The sequence below is a fragment of the Oryctolagus cuniculus genome, chromosome 11 (genome assembly GCF_051225735.1).
Source record: "Oryctolagus cuniculus isolate XC-2025 breed Fujian yellow rabbit chromosome 11, ASM5122573v1, whole genome shotgun sequence".
In the NCBI taxonomy this organism is placed as follows: domain Eukaryota; kingdom Metazoa; phylum Chordata; class Mammalia; order Lagomorpha; family Leporidae; genus Oryctolagus; species Oryctolagus cuniculus.
The window spans coordinates 16,582,180-16,599,453 of NC_142877.1; the positions used below are offsets into that span (position 1 = coordinate 16,582,180).

Sequence of the window (17,274 nt, forward strand, 5' to 3'; positions counted from 1 at the left end):
CTTGTCTGCAGGGCATACTTTCAGTAGGGCTGTTCTAAAACACAGCTGTGACCCTTTAGCGCTCTTGGTAGCTTACCCCCCTCCCTTTAATGGCTCTATATTACCCTCAGGATAAAAAAAAAATCTATGCACTTGAGTATTCCCATAAAGGCTTCCATTATCTAACCCCAGCAGGGATGCCACGTACTGTTACACAGTTTGTGCACTGCATAAAGACATATCACCAAGGGGATGAAATCCATTAAGCGCTGGGCTGTGTCTAGGACGAGGAAGCCCACTAGGAACTAAGAATGGCACTTCTTTTTCTCCTTGCCAGAACAGCTCAGGGGCCTGAGGGTGGGGGAGTAGCCATTGTCTTCTAATTGATACAAAAGCACTTGGTAGGCCCGTGGTGATCCTGCCCGAGAGCATCGCTCCAGCCCCGCTTCCTTCCCACGCCTCTGTCTGCTTCTCTCTGCTTCCCACTCCCTGAGGAAGGCTTGCTGACCCAAAGCTGAGTCCATGCTCCCTGTGCGTGCTTCCAAGAGCAGGCTGCGCTGGCTTAAGGGCAGCAGCCTTGACGTGCCGTCCCTGTGCCTTCCTGGAGGTCCTCTGTGTCTTCCTTGCCAGCCTGTCGTGGGTTCCTGGAGACGGGGTGCCTAGGCCAGGGCCGAGCACCTGCTACAGAGCTCAGTGAATGTCTGTTGTGGATTTCACTCTGCAGCCGTGGACTCTCCTAGCTGCCACACCCCAGCACGCCATTTGTGGCTTTCTCTTAAGCATTTTATTTAGCAATAATTGGGAATTCACTAAGAAGTTGCAAATGCCAGCACAGAGAGCTCTAGCCTTTTCACAACTTTCCTTAATGTTAACATCACATGTAGCCGTGATAATATTCATCAGAACCAAGAAATCACATCAGCACCTTACTCTGCCTAAACTGCAGACCTTTGAGGAAACCCCACTTCAGCCACAGGGGCTCTTTCGTCTCTTGCAGGTTCTCACAGGACACTTAGTTGTCAAGTCTCCTTGTTGTCCTCCGATCTGTGACAGTTTCTTGGTCTGCCTTTGTCTTCCCATGACCCTTGAACTTTGTAAGAGCATTTATCAGTACTCCGTCTGGATTTGTCTGATGCTTTCTCATAATGGGATGAAGTTACGGGGAGGAAGTTCACGGAGGGGTGTGCCCTGGTTGCCACGTCGTGAACCGAGGACTCTGGCAGCCCTGTTGCTCCTCACTGGTGAAATGAACCTTCAGCGCCTGGCTCAGGCACTGTCTGCCAGGTCCATGCACGTTAAAGCCACGCCTTTCCCCTTTCTACCCTGCAGTTGTTCAAAGTGGGTCGGTAGGTCTAGCCCACGTGTAAGGGGAATGAAGCCCCCCTGCTGAAGGGAAAAGCATCCAAGAATTTCTGGTCATATGGTAGAGCCACGGCAGCAATGAGTAAGCCTGGGGAAGGAAAGAATTGGGAGTGATACTCTGATGCTCGGGAGATGTCATTGCTCCCTCCTTTCACCCACCGGGTGCAGCATGCGCCCCGGGGTCCTGCCTTCAGCGAGCACTGCTGCGGGATCTGGTGGTGATTTCCCGGTCTCCTCCAGCCTGCCGGCCAGCGCCCCTTTCTCTGGTACATGCCACATCTCGCAGTTCTTCTGCTTAGTTCCATGTTCCATTCTACCATTCTCAGCCCTGGCTATCTGTCAATCTCCTGGGAAGCCTTAAAGATGATGGCTAGGAACTTACAGCCTGAAGATTGGACTTGGTTGGTCTGGCTGGGCCCAGGCCTTGGTATGTATTTTTTTAAGATTTATTTATTTATTTGAAAAGCAGAGTTACACAAGGTAGAGACAAAGAGTGCGAGGTCTCCCATCCATTGGTTCACTCCCCAAATGGCCGCAACAGCCAGAATTGGGCTGATCCAGAGCCAGGAGCCAGGAGCTTCTTCTGGGGTCTCCTACATGGGTGCAGGGGCCCAAGGACTTGGGCCATCCTCTACTGCCTTCCCAGGCCATAGCAGAGAGCTGGATTGGAAGTGGAGCAGCCGGGACTAGAACCGGGGCCCATATGGGATGCCAGCACTGCAGGCGGTGGCTTTACCCACTATGCCACAGCGCTGGCCCTGGCATTGGTATTTTCTTTTTTTTTTTTAAGATTTATTTTATTTATTTGAAAGGCAGAGGTACAGAGAGAGGTAGAGACAGAGAGAGAGGTCTTCCCTCTGCTGGCTCACTCCCCAGATGGCCGCAATGGCCAGAGCTGCGCCAATCTGAAGCCAGGAACCAAGAGCTTTCTCTGGGTCTGCCTCCTGGGTGCAGGGGCCCAAGGACTTGGGCCATCTTCTACTGCTATCCCAGGCCATAGCAGAAAGCTGGATCGGAAGAGGAGCAGCCGGGACTAGAACCGGGCCCATATGGGATGCCAGGACTTCAGGCCAGGGCATTAACCCGCTGCGCCACAGCTCTGGCCCCATGGCCTTGGTATTTTCTAAAAGGATCCCTGACCCTGCCCAGTAGTTGTGCAGCTTCCCTGGGAGGTTGTCTTCTCTCTCTAGCAAAGCCAGTGACTCCCATGTCTGGGTTCCCAGAGGACTTGGCTCCCTGTGAATGTCCTCAGTGCCTGTGTTGTCCCCAGAGCCCGGCCCGGTACAAAGTGAGTTCTGTGTGGATATTGTAGATTCAAAGAATGAGTACGTCTCAACAGAATCTGTAGCTGACTGTGCCCAGGAGTGGCAGGTTCCCACACTCTCTCGCTGGCTTCGTGGCCTTAGGACAGCAAGGTCAGCAGTAGAGTGCCAGTCCTAGACGCTTTCCTGTTGTCATTCAAGTCCTCAGCTCTCCATGAAAAGAAAGGCAGTATGATCAGGAAGTCACAGACGCGCACACGCGGGGCTCTGGGTGTTCGTGCTCTTCAGACAGAATGTATGCATGCTGTGCTTGTTTCATTTTTCATTTTTAATTTAAAGGTTTGTTTTGTTTTTTTTTTTTTTTTTTTTTTTTTTTTTTTTTTTTTTTTGCTTATTGTTTTGAAAGAGAAGGAGACAGAGATGGTCCATCTGCTAGTTCACTCCCCAAGGGCCCTTAGCAGCTGACTGAGCCAGGCTGAAGCCAGGAAGCCAGAATTCAATGCAGGTCTCCCATGTGGGTAGGGGGGAGCCAAGTCCTTAAGCCATCCCCTGCCACCTCCCAGGGTGCACATTCGTAGGAAGCTGGAATCGGAAGTGGGAGCCAGGACTCAGCCCAAGCACTCTGATGCTGATTGCAGGCTTGCCAAACAGCATCTTAACCTCTGTGCCAAACACTTGCCCCTTGTGTTGCATTCTTAAGTCATCAGGAAACTAAAGAGCCTGAAATACACTGCCAAACAAGAGATGGCATTGAGATGTTTGTCTCTGCGTCAGCCCAGGTGGCAAAGACCTTTTTTTTTTTTTTTTGGAATTTTTTTACAGTAGACAGGAAAAGGAGAAAAATGTTCAATCTATTGTTTTTTTGTTTGTTTTTTTGTTTGTTTTTTTGACAGGCAGAGTGGACAGTGAGAGAGAGAGAGAGACAGAGAGAAAGGCCTTCCCTTTGCCGTTGGTTCACCCTCCAATGGCCGCTGCGGCCGGCGCACTGTGGCCAGCGCACCGCGCTGATCTGAAGGCAGGAGCCAGGTGCTTCTCCTGGTCTCCCAAGGGGTGCAGGGCCCAAGCACTTGGGCCATCCTCCACTGCACTCCCGGGCCATAGCAGAGAGCTGGCCTGGAAGAGGGGCAACTGGGACAGAATCCGGTGCCCCAACCAGGACTAGAACCTGGTGTGCCGGAGCCGCTAGGCAGAGGATTAGCCTATTGAGCCACGGCACCGGCCAATCTATTGTTTTAAGGTTAAAGAAAAATAAGTGAGTTGAACCTGTTGTTCAGTGAGTGGACTATGTTTATCTATTTCGCCCACAGCTTTGTTAAAACTCTCAGCTGTTCAGATTTCCAAAGACCAAGGCGGAAGCCACTGGAGAAAATCAGGAGCAGAGGGGGTGGGGTCACTCGGGGTGCTGACCTGCCCCGAGGGCTTCACATGAAGTCACACGTGGAGGAGCAGGAAGGGAGGGTCCTGGGCTGCAGAGAATGCTTCTGGAGCCTCAGGCCGCGTGTGGGCAGGTCTTGGCCCAGTCCACACTATTATGGGTGTCTTTGTTTTGATTTTAAAAATATATTTATTTGCTTGAGAGGCAGAGACAGCTCCCATCTGCTGGTTCACTCCTAAATGAGCAGGCAGAAGCCAGGAGCTGGGGACTCAGCCTGGCTCTCCCATCGTGGGTGAAAGGAACCCGAAAACTTGAGCCATCCCTACTGCCTCCCAGAGTCTACTTTAACAGCAAACCAGGACTTGAACCAGGGCACTTGGACATGGAATGCAGGTGTCTTAACTGGTATCTTTTTCTTTTCTCTCTCTCTTTTTTTTTTTGACAGGCAGAGTTAGACAGAGAGAGAGACAAAGAGGAAGGTCTTCCTTCTGTTGGTTCTCCCCACAAATGGCTGCCTCGGCCTGCACACTGCACCAATCCAAAGCCAAGAGCCAGATGCTTCCTCCTGGTCTCCCATGCAGGTGCAGGGCCCAAGCACTTGGGCCATCCTCCACTGTACTCCTGGGCCACAGCAGAGAGCTGGCCTGGAAGAGGAGCAACCGGGACAGAACCAGTGCCCCAACCGGGACTAGAACCCGGGGTGCTGGCGCCGCAGGCGGAGGATTAGCCTAGTGAGCCGCGGCGCTGACCCTTAACTGGTATCTTAACCACTAAGCCAAATACTTGCCCCTCCTCAGTTTTTAAAAAAAAAAATTCCATGTAACTGTTAGTGAAATACCACCTTGCCTTGGACCACGAGGCGAATGTGGACCTCACATTTGTAACCTGATGTGTGTGTCAGTTGGACACTAAGTTCACCTGTTCAGACCACACTGTGCTTCTTCACTTTAGAGATGTCTTGAATGGGGTGATTGTTAGATATGCCTGCAGCCCTCCCAGGCCAACCCCTGGTTGCTATTCTGTGCCAAACCTCAGCACCAGCATCCATGCACCTGCTGAGAGGTAGCACTGCCAAGGGACTGAGGCGGCAGAGACCACGTCGGATTCTGGTCGTCACCTGTCCCTCTGGTGCTTCTTACTGCTACCCTCGCTCTGTATTCTGCTGTGTCACCTCCCTTCCCCTCACTGTCCACAGCTGAGGAGTGGGGATACCTGTGAAGGATCCTAATCGTTTCATTTTTGAGGATGAGATGAGATGGTTTACCCACAAGGTACCCTGCCAGTGCCGGGGACCTGTACTCCAAAATGGAGTTATTTTGGTCATGATTGCATCATCCAACCACCTGCTTCTGAGTCGTGGCCACACCCCTCATCCCTGTCTTATCTTGGTCTGTCCCATAACCTACATGTACCACTGTATCCCCTCCTCCTCAAGGCCAGAACCTTGCCATGGCTCCACCTGCACCTGGAGCCCAGCACTGCACAGTCCTGCTTGTTTAGGACACACACCTTTCCTGATGGGGCTCCTGTAGGGGATGCGTTTCCTCCTGTTCCCCCCGCCTCGCCTGCCCCTCACTTCAACCAGGTAGAGGGGCAGCCTCTGCATCCCCAGGTGTCCCCTGTTCTGTAGCAGCTGGAGTCTTGGTGCAGAAACTTGAATCTCTCATGGACTCCCTGAAGCCTGACTCCTGGAGCCATTCTGTAACATAAAACAGAAACTGAAATCAGAATTGGTATTTCACCCTGGAAGCACCTGAGGCCCAGAGAAGTTAAGCAGATTGCTCGAGCCATACAGCTGATTGAATCATTTATGCATGCAAGAGGATGAGACGCTGAGCAAACACCAGATAAGATCCTTGTCTTCTTGGAGCTTAAAATCAGACAAAGGAGTCAGCAAAAGTTTTCAGTAATGGCTAAGAGTAAATATCTTAGGCTTCAGGGTTTCTATTTAATTTTTTTTTCAGATTTATTCATTTATTTAAAAGGCCGAGTATCAGAGAAAGAGGGAGAGAGAGATCTTCCGTCTGCTGGTTCACTCCCCTAATGACCGAAACAGCCAGCACTGGGCCAGACTGGAGCGGGAACTCTACCCTGGTCTTCCATATTAGAGGCCATTTCCTGCTGCCATTCCAGGTGCACTGGCAAGGAGCTGGATCAGAAGCAGAGCAGTCAGGACTCGAACTGGCACTCTGATATGGGATGCCAGTGTGGCAAGTGATGGCTTAACCCGCTGTATCACAATGCCAGCTCCAGCCTCAGAGTCTCTGTCGCAACCACTTGATCCTGCTGTTGCCTGAACACAGCCATCAACAATACCTGAATGGGCAGCATGGCTGTGTTCCAGTAAACTTGGCTTACCAAAACAAGATGGTAGGTTAGATTTCACTCGCTGATCATGTTTTCTAAACTGGAGAAGGGACTCATTGATGACGTAATTGGATGACGTGATGAAAAGTTAGTGGCAAAAAGGGAGACAAGTGGCTCTAGGAACACAGAATAGGAGGGCCTGGGAGGCAAAAAAAAAAATGTCATGTCAGGCACAGTCTATGGATGAGGGTCGTCAGTAAGACAGAAGAGAGGCATGGGAAGGAAGAAGAGTCTGAAGCAGACAGAGCAGCTGGTGCAAAGGCCCTGGGGAGGAAGGGACTGTGGCTCTGTTCAGGTGTCACCTAAGGCTTGGAGCACCATGGATGGGTCAGCACAGGTGAGGCCTGCTCATGCAATCAGCTGACAAGACCCACAGGTTGAGATTGGACTCACTCCCGAGACCTGTGTGAAGCCCTTGTTTTTAATGACGTGATTGGATTTCTGTTCAGAAGGGCTGGCTCTGGTGTCTGGCTGGGGATCTCACTGTTAGCAGCCAGAGGAGAAGGGGCCCTGCAGTCAGAGCCCAGCCCTGGAGCCCTGGAGCCCTGGGCTGGCCTGGCCTGTGTGCCTCAGGAGCCTTTCCCCTGCTAACCCTTGGTTTTATGTCCATGGCTCTAACAGCTCTTCCCTTGCCTCTGCTTCCACACCAAGATTCATCTTGCATTCTGCATTTGCAGCCACAGCTCCATCCCGTTCCATTTTTCTCACCTTTTTTCTTTCCCTCCCCAGCCCAATTCCCCACTAACTCTGTAAAACTTGCAAGTTAAATTTTTCAAAGGCTGTTTCTGACAAAGCAGTGGGAATTAGATTTGGTGAAGCCCTTCATAAAAAATTGAAGACACGCTATATTAACATACATTGATTTATTCATAGTGTTTCATTACAAGTAAGTGAGGATCCTGTAATACCAGGAAAGGTTAGGAGAGCAGAGGAGCACGGTATATTATATTGACAGCTCGGTGGAAATTGAGTCGCTTTTGGATTGAATTTGGAGCGCAGGAAAGGAATTGGCTAGTAAATAAGGCATGAGTTTTACCTCCCAGTGTCTGTATATCAGTGTGGTTGCCACCAGCCCAGGCAGGGAGATGGGGGAGGCTTTTGCAAAATGCAAGGGTGTGTCTTCCCTGCTGGTGTGCTGGCATTGGTGGCCACAGGCAGAACTCAGTAAGCATCTGCCTTTTTCTGCTGTTGGGGAAAGCCAGACTCCAACCTCCCCTCCACTTGCTACTCTGGTCCCATTGGGTTTTTCTCAGCCCCAGCCTTTTTGCACTGCAGGCCTCCTAGTTCCCTGTTCGCCTCTTGGCTCTGCTCTGACTTGTATCTGCACTCACTGACATGTTCCATCCTCTGTGGAGACGCCTCCCTGGGCACTTTGTCTTGGTTATGCACTTCTCAGCAGCAGATCCTGAGACAAGGATTCAGATAGAGACTAGGAGGTTTTAGGAAACATTGGTTAAGGGGTGGCATGGGAGGAAGAGAAGAGCAGGCGGCCAGTGGCCACTGTGTGCTCTGGCCAGCAAGTGGAGGACCCCGGGTTGCTGTAGAGGTATCACGGGAAGAGGGCCTGGGAAGTTTATGCATCAATGCCCAGGAGTCTCTGGGGATGCTGATGACCAAGCACTCACAGAGAGCACCTGCGGAGAAAGCCCTGGCGCACAGAGGGCAGATGCTTGCCTCTGCAAGGGGCTCGGTGGGCAGGGGGACACAGGAGATGCTCCAGAGAGTCTTAAGCCAGTGTTCATGTTCACCTGCATAACGATGTGCGTTCTGGGCCTCTGCTTGTAACAACCCGAGTCCGTCAGCTCTCTGTGCCCCTCCTTCTGGGAAGACTGCTTCCAGAAAAGTTAGGTTTCTGTCCTCAAGGCTGTGGCATCCACCGATAGACCATTACTGCTTAATATGGGAGAGAGAGATCACCTTTTTCTCCAAAATATTTGCTGCCACTATCGGAAACAGCTAATTGCTTGTTTTTTAAAGATTTATTTTATTTATTTGAAAATTAGAGTTATAGAGCAAGCAGGAGACACACACACACACACACACACTCACAAACACACACAGATATCTTCCATCTACTGGTTCACTTCCCAAATGGCCACGACATCCAGTGCTGGGCCAGGCCAAAGCAGGAGCCTGGAACTCCATCCAGGTCCCCCACGTGGGCGGCAGGGGCCCAAGTACTTGGGGAGGTAGATCAGAAGTGGAGTAGCCTGGACTCAAAGCAGCTCACATATGAGATGCCGGTGCTGCAGGCAGTGGCTTAACCTGCTGTACCACAACGTCAGCCCCAAAGTTGCTTATTTTTTAAGTAAAAGTAGAATGTTCCTTTTTCACCCGGGTTTGGTTATCCTTGTAAGTATGAGGATAAAGTCACGTAAGCTATCAGAATAGCTGATTTATTTCTCTAGAGTGCAAGTCACTTGAGGACAGGGCCTGGTCTGTATTCAGCTGGGGTCTCCAAGAGGCACACAGTGCAGTGCCGGGAACACAGGAGTTTGCAGTAGTAAACAATGGGAAAAAGGAATGTTTTCCAACTGGAGAACTGTTCTGCAGGCCTGGCAGGGTGTTGCAGAGTAGCGAGCACAGACTTTGGAGTCAGACGGATCACGTAGCAGCATGCGGCTCTCACTGCCGTAATGAGGGAGAGAAGCCACACACGAATGAGCACAGACTGTAGGCGTTGCTTTGTGCAGAGTTCAAAACCAAATAGAACTTGTCCGTGCAGTTAGATGTCAGACCAGATCATCTTTGTTGGGTGAGCAGGGAGCACTAGAAGCTTGTGGAAGACGAAGTCTTGAGTGTAGTTTGAAAATAATCATAGAGCTGTGTGCCTTTATGTATGCATCTTATACTTCAATGAAAGCTTTCTAATGGAACGACCTAGATAATATAAATAAGAAATCCTGTGTTTGCAGCTGTGTGATTCAGAGACCAATGTAAACAAACGTACCTTTAATAAGGTTTTTCACACACTGTTAGAAGTACCCTTTCATGGCAGGGTAAGTACAGAGATGGAGATCGGGCACGTCACGACTTTTATGAGACCTGGACACTGCTATGTCCGTCGGCAGTGGTGTGGATCATTGTGGAGAACCTCAGCCAGTTATTCCCGGACTCACAGGCTGACTCACGGGTGCAGTGGGCTCAGATCACAATGGGTGTTCAGTGGATTGGAAGACCCAAAACTTGGTGTGCTCCACAGATTGTTTGAAAAGTGCTGTTTTTTTTTTTTTTAAATACCTGTTGCTTCCAGTTGAGTCTCAGTTTATCCGTCATTCAAGTGAAAATAACAAAATGTCCTGACTCTCCCAAGATTTTAGGGAAAACAAACAAGTCTAAGCATTAGATAGCATCAGACAATCAACCCTGTTCCGTGGAATATGGGTCTGCACTTTTACCAAGCCTTCGAATGCTTCTTATCGGACCACTGCTCTTGGATACTGCACTGTGGCTGTGCTGCCCAGTACGGTGGCCACCAGCCATTACAGACTGCCACGCTTTTGAAATGTGGCTAATCCACATTGAGGTGTGCTGTAAGGGGAAAAAAATCGGATTCCTAAGACTTAACATAAATAACAGAATATAAACTTTCTCATTAAATGGTTTTGTGTTGATCATAAGATTGGCATGATGTTAAGGATGTATGGGGTTCAACAAGGTATATTATTGAAATATTTTTCGGCCAGCGCCGCAGCTCACTAGGCTAATCCTCCACCTAGCGGCACCGGCACACGGGGTTCTAGTCCCAGTCGGGGCGCCGGATTCTTTCCTGGTTGCCCCTCTTCCAGTCCAGCTCTCTGCTGTGGCCCGGGAGGGCAGTGGAGGATGGCCCAAGTGCTTGGGCCCTGCACCCGCATGGGAGACCAGGAGAAGCAACTGGCTCCTGCCTTCGGATCAGTGCGGTGCGCCGGCCGCAGCGTGCCAGCCGTGGCGGCCATTGGAGGGTGAACCAATGGCAAAAGGAAGACCTTTCTCTCTCTCTCACTATCCACTCTGCCTGTCAAAAAAAAAAAATATTTTTCAATTCCTTTACTGTGACCACAGTCTGCTCCTGTTGTACAAGGCTGCTCCAGTGTGTCAGCCAGCATCGTGACATTCAGAGTCTGGGGTCACAGGTGAAGTGGACAGGAGCAGGCAGCTGAGCAGAGCTTGCTGACCGGGCTCACGTGCCCTTGACTTGCCTCTCTGTTGTTCCTCCAAAGAGCTCCAGGTTCCTGAGCAAAGCACTCACTTGTTTATTTGCTGGTTTGTCATTCAGATCAACTACAAGGCTGTTGGCTCACTGGACCCAAGTGCGGATCTATCCAGCCAGAGGGGGAAGGTGTTCAAGCTCCGAAATGAAACCCACCACCTCTTTGTGGGTCTGTATCCGGGGACCACCTACTCCTTCACCATCAAGGCCAGCACAGCCAAGGGCTTTGGGCCCCCAGTTACCACTCGGATCGCCACTAAAATTTCAGGTATCTCTTTTATAAAAAGGAGAGGAAGAAAGCCCTCCCCTCCCCCCATTCCTGTTTTCCTGGGAGTGAGAAGAGGCAGAGGCAACTGTCACTGTGTGGTATGGGAGAGTTAGGACAGTGCAGTCCCTTGGAGGTTACCTTTGTCGTCTCATGAAGGAAACTTAATCAATGAATTATCTAAAGTCTAAAAAAAACATGAATTAGGTGGTATTTCACCAAGTAATGGCTATAGGGTTGAATTAAATCACATACTTCATATTATTTTGGCTCACATTTATTTTCAAAATACATGGAAATTGCATTTTATGAAAAAGCCATGCATGGATCTCAAAAAGATTTTGCACTAAGATAAACTCATATTTTTAATTCTATTTTTCCGTGAATGTTTGGTGTACCCTTGTTTCTTGCCTACAAATTGACTTGTAAATTTATTTTCAGGAATATTCCTTTTGCCAGTAGGAGAACACAACACAAGTTCTCATGAATTGTCTGATGAGTGACTGTATGAACGTCCATTAGCCATGGTGGTCCCAGGTTGCAAATGCCATTACTAGTAGGTCCCCTCCACTGCTAGACCACACCAAAGCAGAATTATATCAGATATTTTTACAACTTTCATTTCATACATGCAATTCTGGGTTGCATACAAACATACTTTGCACATTGTTTTGCAAACGCCATGGAGTTTGTTTGTAGCTTAATGTTTCCACTTATCCTTATCCCATAAGCGTTTCCCACATTATTTTCATTATAATGTTCTGTCAAGTGGATGGACATAATTTAATTAAACATTCCCCTGTGGTTGGATACATTTGGTGCTTCCATTTTTTTCATAAAATAACGCTTCAGTAAACAGGTTACAAAGTAAAGTTTAATCTGTTAGCTTGGATTATGACTTTAGGATTAAATTCAGAAATTGAAAAGCCAAATTAAAGGGCATGTGGGGTTTAATAGCTCTTAATACAAATGACTAAATTACCTTTTCAAAGTATTAGATTTAGTTGCACTCCTATCAGTCGGGTATTGGTGGGGAGGGGCCCAAGGAAGCAGAAAAGTAGGGGAGCCTGGTTTATCATCGCTTGAATGCACATTTTCAATGTGTCTGACAAGGTCGGCCCTGTGTCCACGTCTTTGTGAAATTCTGTTTCTTGCAGGAATCTGTTTGGTTTCTTGCCAGTTACTGGCCACGTCGCTGCCACCATTTCCAAGACTCGTGCACCTGGCAGGAATTTAGGGCCGCCTGGAAGCCAGAGCCTCCTTTGCCATCAGCCTCAGAGGCTGTGTGATGCTCGTCCGCTGTCTGCAGCCACCTCCACTGTCTTTAAGGAGGGCGTGGAGGGGAGCATTTTTGCTGTCTGTTTCTGAACTCATCTTCACTCTCTGTCACCTCCCCAGCTCCATCGATGCCCGAGTACGACACAGACACTCCACTGAATGAAACTGACACCACCATCACGGTGATGCTGAAGCCGGCCCAGTCCCGCGGAGCCCCTGTCAGGTGATGCGGCGTCTTCATTTGGAGTTTTCAGTTGTCCTTCTGTGCACTCTGTGCTCTCCTGGTTGAATCGTGTGATTGGCAGGGCTGGCTGGGAGCGAGACTTCCCCATAGGAAGAGAGGGGACTTCTGAGCCAGGATCCTCTCCCGCTACAATGGGGTATTCAGAAGGCCTGAGATGGTCTGGGAGAGAACTTTCTGGAAAATAGTTATATGAACTTAGTTAGTGGATCACATGGCCTGGACACACAACCTGCCATCCCAGCAAGATCACCTTACTGGCTTCTGGTAGCAAACAGATTAGACAGACTTGCTGAATTCTCAAAGCAACCATTCAGAGGTTACAAATGGGAGGAGATCTGGGGGCTGGTTCACTTTAGGGCCACAGTGCCTTAGAGTTCTGCAAAGGCCCTTACTGTCAAGGTTCCATTGATGACGTTAGCAAGAACTCACTGGAGTTTAGGAGCGGGCTGATTCCCGGGACAGCAGAGCCATCACAGTGGCCAAGCTGGCTGCTGTCGGTTCTTGAGGGGTCAGAAGTGTGGGCATCTATTTCAAACAAGCTATGCTTTGCACAAGGGCAGCGATGTTGACTGTTGTTTTCCTCAGAACTCTAGGGAAGAGGACTGTAGTCCCTTGAAATGAAGCAGTGTTGGGTGGATTAGCTTTCTAGTTGGTTCAGTTCCGTTCCACAAGCATGCCTTGAACGCTAGGAAAGGTGTACACAACGTGGCAGATAAGAATGATTCATTCAACACACATTTTGTTTGTTTTTATTTGAAAGGCAGAGAGAGAAAGACAAAGATCTTTCATCCGCTGATTTATTCCACAAATGCCTGAAGCCAAAGCCGGGAGCCCAGAACTCAGTCCAGGTCTCCCACATGGGTGGCACTTAACGCACATTTTTACCAAGCACTTTCTCTGTCTCAGGTCCTGTTTAAGTGCTTGGAGTATAACAGTGACTGCACCGTGAATAAGTCATGTTCTAAAGAAAGTCAAACTCTAGTTGAGATAGTAAAATAATAGTTCAGTTACAACATAGAGAGTGCAGCCTGGTCGAGATACGCACAGGTCCTCATGAGTTGAGGAAGAGTTCTCTGAGGAAGTGACACGGAACTGTGTCTTAAATATCGTGTGAGATTTTGTTGATGGGTGGTCATGTGGCACAGTGGTTCAGATCCTACTTGGGACACCTGCATCCCATATCAGAGTGCCTGGGTTTGCATCCCAGCTCTTCTGACTTTAGATTCTTGCCAGTGTGTACCCTGGAAGGCATCAGGTAATGGCTCAAGTAGTTGGGTCCCTGCCATGCATGTGGGAGACCCAGATTGAATTCTGGGCTCCTGCCTTCAGCTTGAGCCAGGTCCAGCTGTTGTAGGCATTTAGGAAGTGAACCAATGGATGGAAAAATCTCTGTCTACCTTTCAAATAAATAAATGTTTTAAAAAAGATTCTGTCGAAGTTTCAAGAATGCCCAGCACAGGAATCACAAGGAGGAGACAAGCAGCTAGAATGGGAGAAACCATGAGTTGTTTGCCTTATTTAAATTTATTTATTTATTTATTTGAAAGGCAGAATAACCAAGAAAGAGGAGGAAAAAAAAGAGATCTTGCATCTTCAGGTTCACTCCACAAATGGCTGCAATGGCCAGGCCTGTACCAAGCCAAAGCCAGGAGCCTAGAACTCCATCCAGGTCTCCCACATAGATATCAGGGACCCAAGTACTTGGGTCATCTTCTTCTGCTTTCCCAGGCACCTTAGAAGGGAGCTGAATCAGAAGTGGATCAGCTGGCTCTCCGATACACCATGCCAGTCGTTAAAGCAACTTAACCACTGTGCCCCAGTGCCTTAACATGAAGCCCAAGAGAGGTGTTGTGGCATAAGAACAGGAGGCGCGTTTCGGATGCCAGGCGGCACTGAAAGACCGGGAGGAGCCTCTGGAGAGTGCCACTGGAGGCCAGGATGCCAGCCCGGGAAAAGGCTTTTGAGATGGCCAGAGCTTCATTCTACCCGGCAACTGGAGATGATAGAGCAGATAGAATCAGCCTCAATCAACTTGAAAATTCCTCTCTCATCTCAGGATTGTGGGCAGTGCTCCCCACTAAGCCAGGTGAGGCTTCAGGCCCTGTGACAGATGTAGATAATGCCCGTGGAGCATCTGACCACTGAGCTTTTGTCTTGTAGTCTGTGTGTTGGTCGTTCCAGGGCTGCCTACCTGTATTAAGCCAAAACAGATGGTGGCCCTTAAGTCAAATCACATTATTCATCCCCTGCTTTTCTTCCAGTTACACTGATGTAACATTGTCAATTTTCTCTATACCTGTGAGATACAATTCACATTTTCAAATGAAGAAACTGAGAGGCAGGGATGCCCTCAGCGTGCACAGAGAGATAAGTAGGAGACGCAGGTTTGAATTCAGGTCTTCGACTTGTCAAATCCTGAATTCCATTATGGCCACCCGGCCTTCCTCCCTTTCATAGTTCTCTCTTCTTTTACACAATAGCATTAGTGGCTGTTTGAAAATATCAAAAGCTTCCCAGATGGCAAAAGAATATCTCAAAGAAGGAAAGAAGATTACCCAAGGTTGTACAGCTGACCCAGAGCACAGCCCAGATCTGACCCGAAGGCCCTGTTCCAAGGATGCAAGCCTATGAAAGTATCAAGACAGGGACTCAGTGCGCTGGCATCCCACTGTGTGCTTGCAAAGGCTTACGATTTAGTTCAGTTCCCCCACAGGCCTTTGGCTGGGGGACAGAGAGGAAGGAGAGGGGGCGTGGACGCAATGTGGGGTTGGTAGCAGTGAACCTGGATTAAGAGCTCGCTGCGTGACCTTGGTCAAGATGCTGTATCTCTGAGATTCAGTTCCCTCTGTCTGAGTAGTATTACCAGCCACTTTCGCAGAAGCTAAATGTATTATGTAAGTTTTCAAGACTGCATAGCCCTAGAGACCAATACCTTTTGCCCCCAGAAAAGGGGCCTTCTAATAAGCCCAGAGTGAAGTGAGCGGGAAAGCTGTCCCAGTTTCCAGAAACAGATGCTCTCACACTTTCCCTCTGAGCCTACGTCCTCTTAGCTTGCAGATCTGTTGCAGACTTCAGTGCATTTCAGGAGAGGGAAAGGGTTGAAAGTACCCCCAACAGCGATGAGAAATTACATTGGCAGGGAGCAAAGAGGTGGGGCAACTCCACACAACACACACAGGGACGAAGAATTCAAGGCGTCTGCAAACTGCAGCCCCCACAACTATGCCTGGTCATGACTTGCTCCTGCTCTACCAAAGTCTTCAGCTGAAGAAGCCTGAGAACTTCCACCTAGTGAGCAAGCATTTGCCATGTGCCTGTCACTGTACATAGCACTATCTCTGTCCTCACAAATTCTGATAATAGTCTCTGTTTTTCAGACATGGATATTGAGATAAACAGAAGCTAAGTGAGTTTGCCCAGGTCACGAAGCAAACAAATGGTACATTCAGAATTTAACAGTGGAGCTGACCCCAAGTCCACGTTCATTTCAGTGTACCAGTGTACCTCCCTAGGAGATAGGTTTGCCTGATATGTTTTGGTGACATTTCTATCCAAAAAAATTAAATGTCACTGCTCAAAGGGGAAATGGTTGGTGTCTGGAAATGTCTGGTGGCTTTTCTTCCCAAGGGTCTGGATCACTGAGGGTGGACATATACCACTTTCTGGAATTAAGTTCAGACCATTGCTGGGGCATTTGCCAGGAAGAGGAAAGAGACTCCCCAATGTCACCCAGCAAGACTTTCAGGACAACTGCAGTGACAGAAGTGGAAATACTGCAGTACGTTTGAGTTACTTTGGCCTTTTTTCCACCTGGAATGCCAGGCACTAGGATGTGCATATGGGAGGCAATTGATCATTATGTCATTCAACCACTTGTTATGTCCAGGGAAGTAAACCAAGCAACTGGGGAGACAGCAGGAAACAAGACAGACACATGCCTGCCTTCTTGAGGCTTATTATCCAGTAAATGTGTCTGTGAGTCAGGTGAGGAGGCGGGACACTAAGCGGGTAAGCAGACAAGATGATGAATAGACATAGGAAGCTGTTGGCGACAGTGACTGTGCTGAGAGGGGCAGGAGACTGGCCCAAGAGAGGAGAACCACTGAGGAAAGAGGACCACTGGGGAGTCCTGCAGACTGGGGAGACAGCAGCTTGGGCTGTCTATAACCCAAGACCCCCAGAGCTCACTACATACGCTGGGTCCAGGAGCCCTGAACCCTAATTTACCATTGATAGTTCCCTGGATTAGAACTTACAATCGACAATTCCTTTCCTCACACTCTACCATCTAATCCTCTCTTGCCTGGTGAGCAAGCTGATTGGGAAATAACATCTCAACTTCAGAGGAGGAAACTGAAGTTGAAGTTGCTCAGTGGCTGGTCCAAGGTTGCGGGGCTCAGAAGTCCAGTTGTTCATCATGGACCTAATTCCCTTCCTCTGAGTTCATTTCTCCCCAAGAAACCATGCGCTTCCCAGTCTTGATGTTTCAAGCGAGGATGCTCTAAGGTGAACCTCTGCTAATTAGGTGGTAGGTGCTGGGCTGGGCAGGGCAAGTTCTCAGGGATCATCTAACTTGTAGAACCTTTCCCAAAGTCACATCTGAGCCGCAGCCTCTAGGCCCCACCCAGCTAGGCTGTCTTCTCTCCTGCTAGTGATGCCAGGCCCCTTGCAAAGCTGAAATGCAGGCCCTACCCTGCTGCTTGCTGCCCCTTCCAAGTTCCCTGGGTCTGACTGTGTCTGGTAGGCCTTACTGTGCAGGACAGTGCGGTGGGCAGCTCCCACACCCTCACATCCCCTTCCAAACCACCTCGCAGCTTGGCCTATTTTTCTAATCCTCCACAATGGAGATTTATTGCTTTTGCATTGCTTTCCCCCGGCCTTCAAAGATTTATTGGTTTTTAAGTGACAGAATCCCAGAATTGCTTAAAAGATCAATCAAATAGTGACTAG

At 49.1% G+C, this 17,274-nt stretch overlaps 1 protein-coding gene across 3 annotated transcripts in view; it reads left to right on the forward strand.

Moving 5' to 3' along the window:
* The window catches only part of PTPRT (protein tyrosine phosphatase receptor type T), a 1,117,000-nt gene that overhangs the window by 826,079 nt on the left and 273,647 nt on the right, over positions 1-17,274 (forward strand). For all 3 annotated transcript variants that reach the window (XM_070051826.2, XM_051846098.3, XM_051846094.3), the window contains exons 10-11: positions 10,604-10,805; positions 12,201-12,303. In XM_070051826.2, the coding sequence (XP_069907927.2) occupies positions 10,604-10,805; positions 12,201-12,303 (305 nt within the window). The remainder of the gene's footprint in view (positions 1-10,603; positions 10,806-12,200; positions 12,304-17,274) is intronic.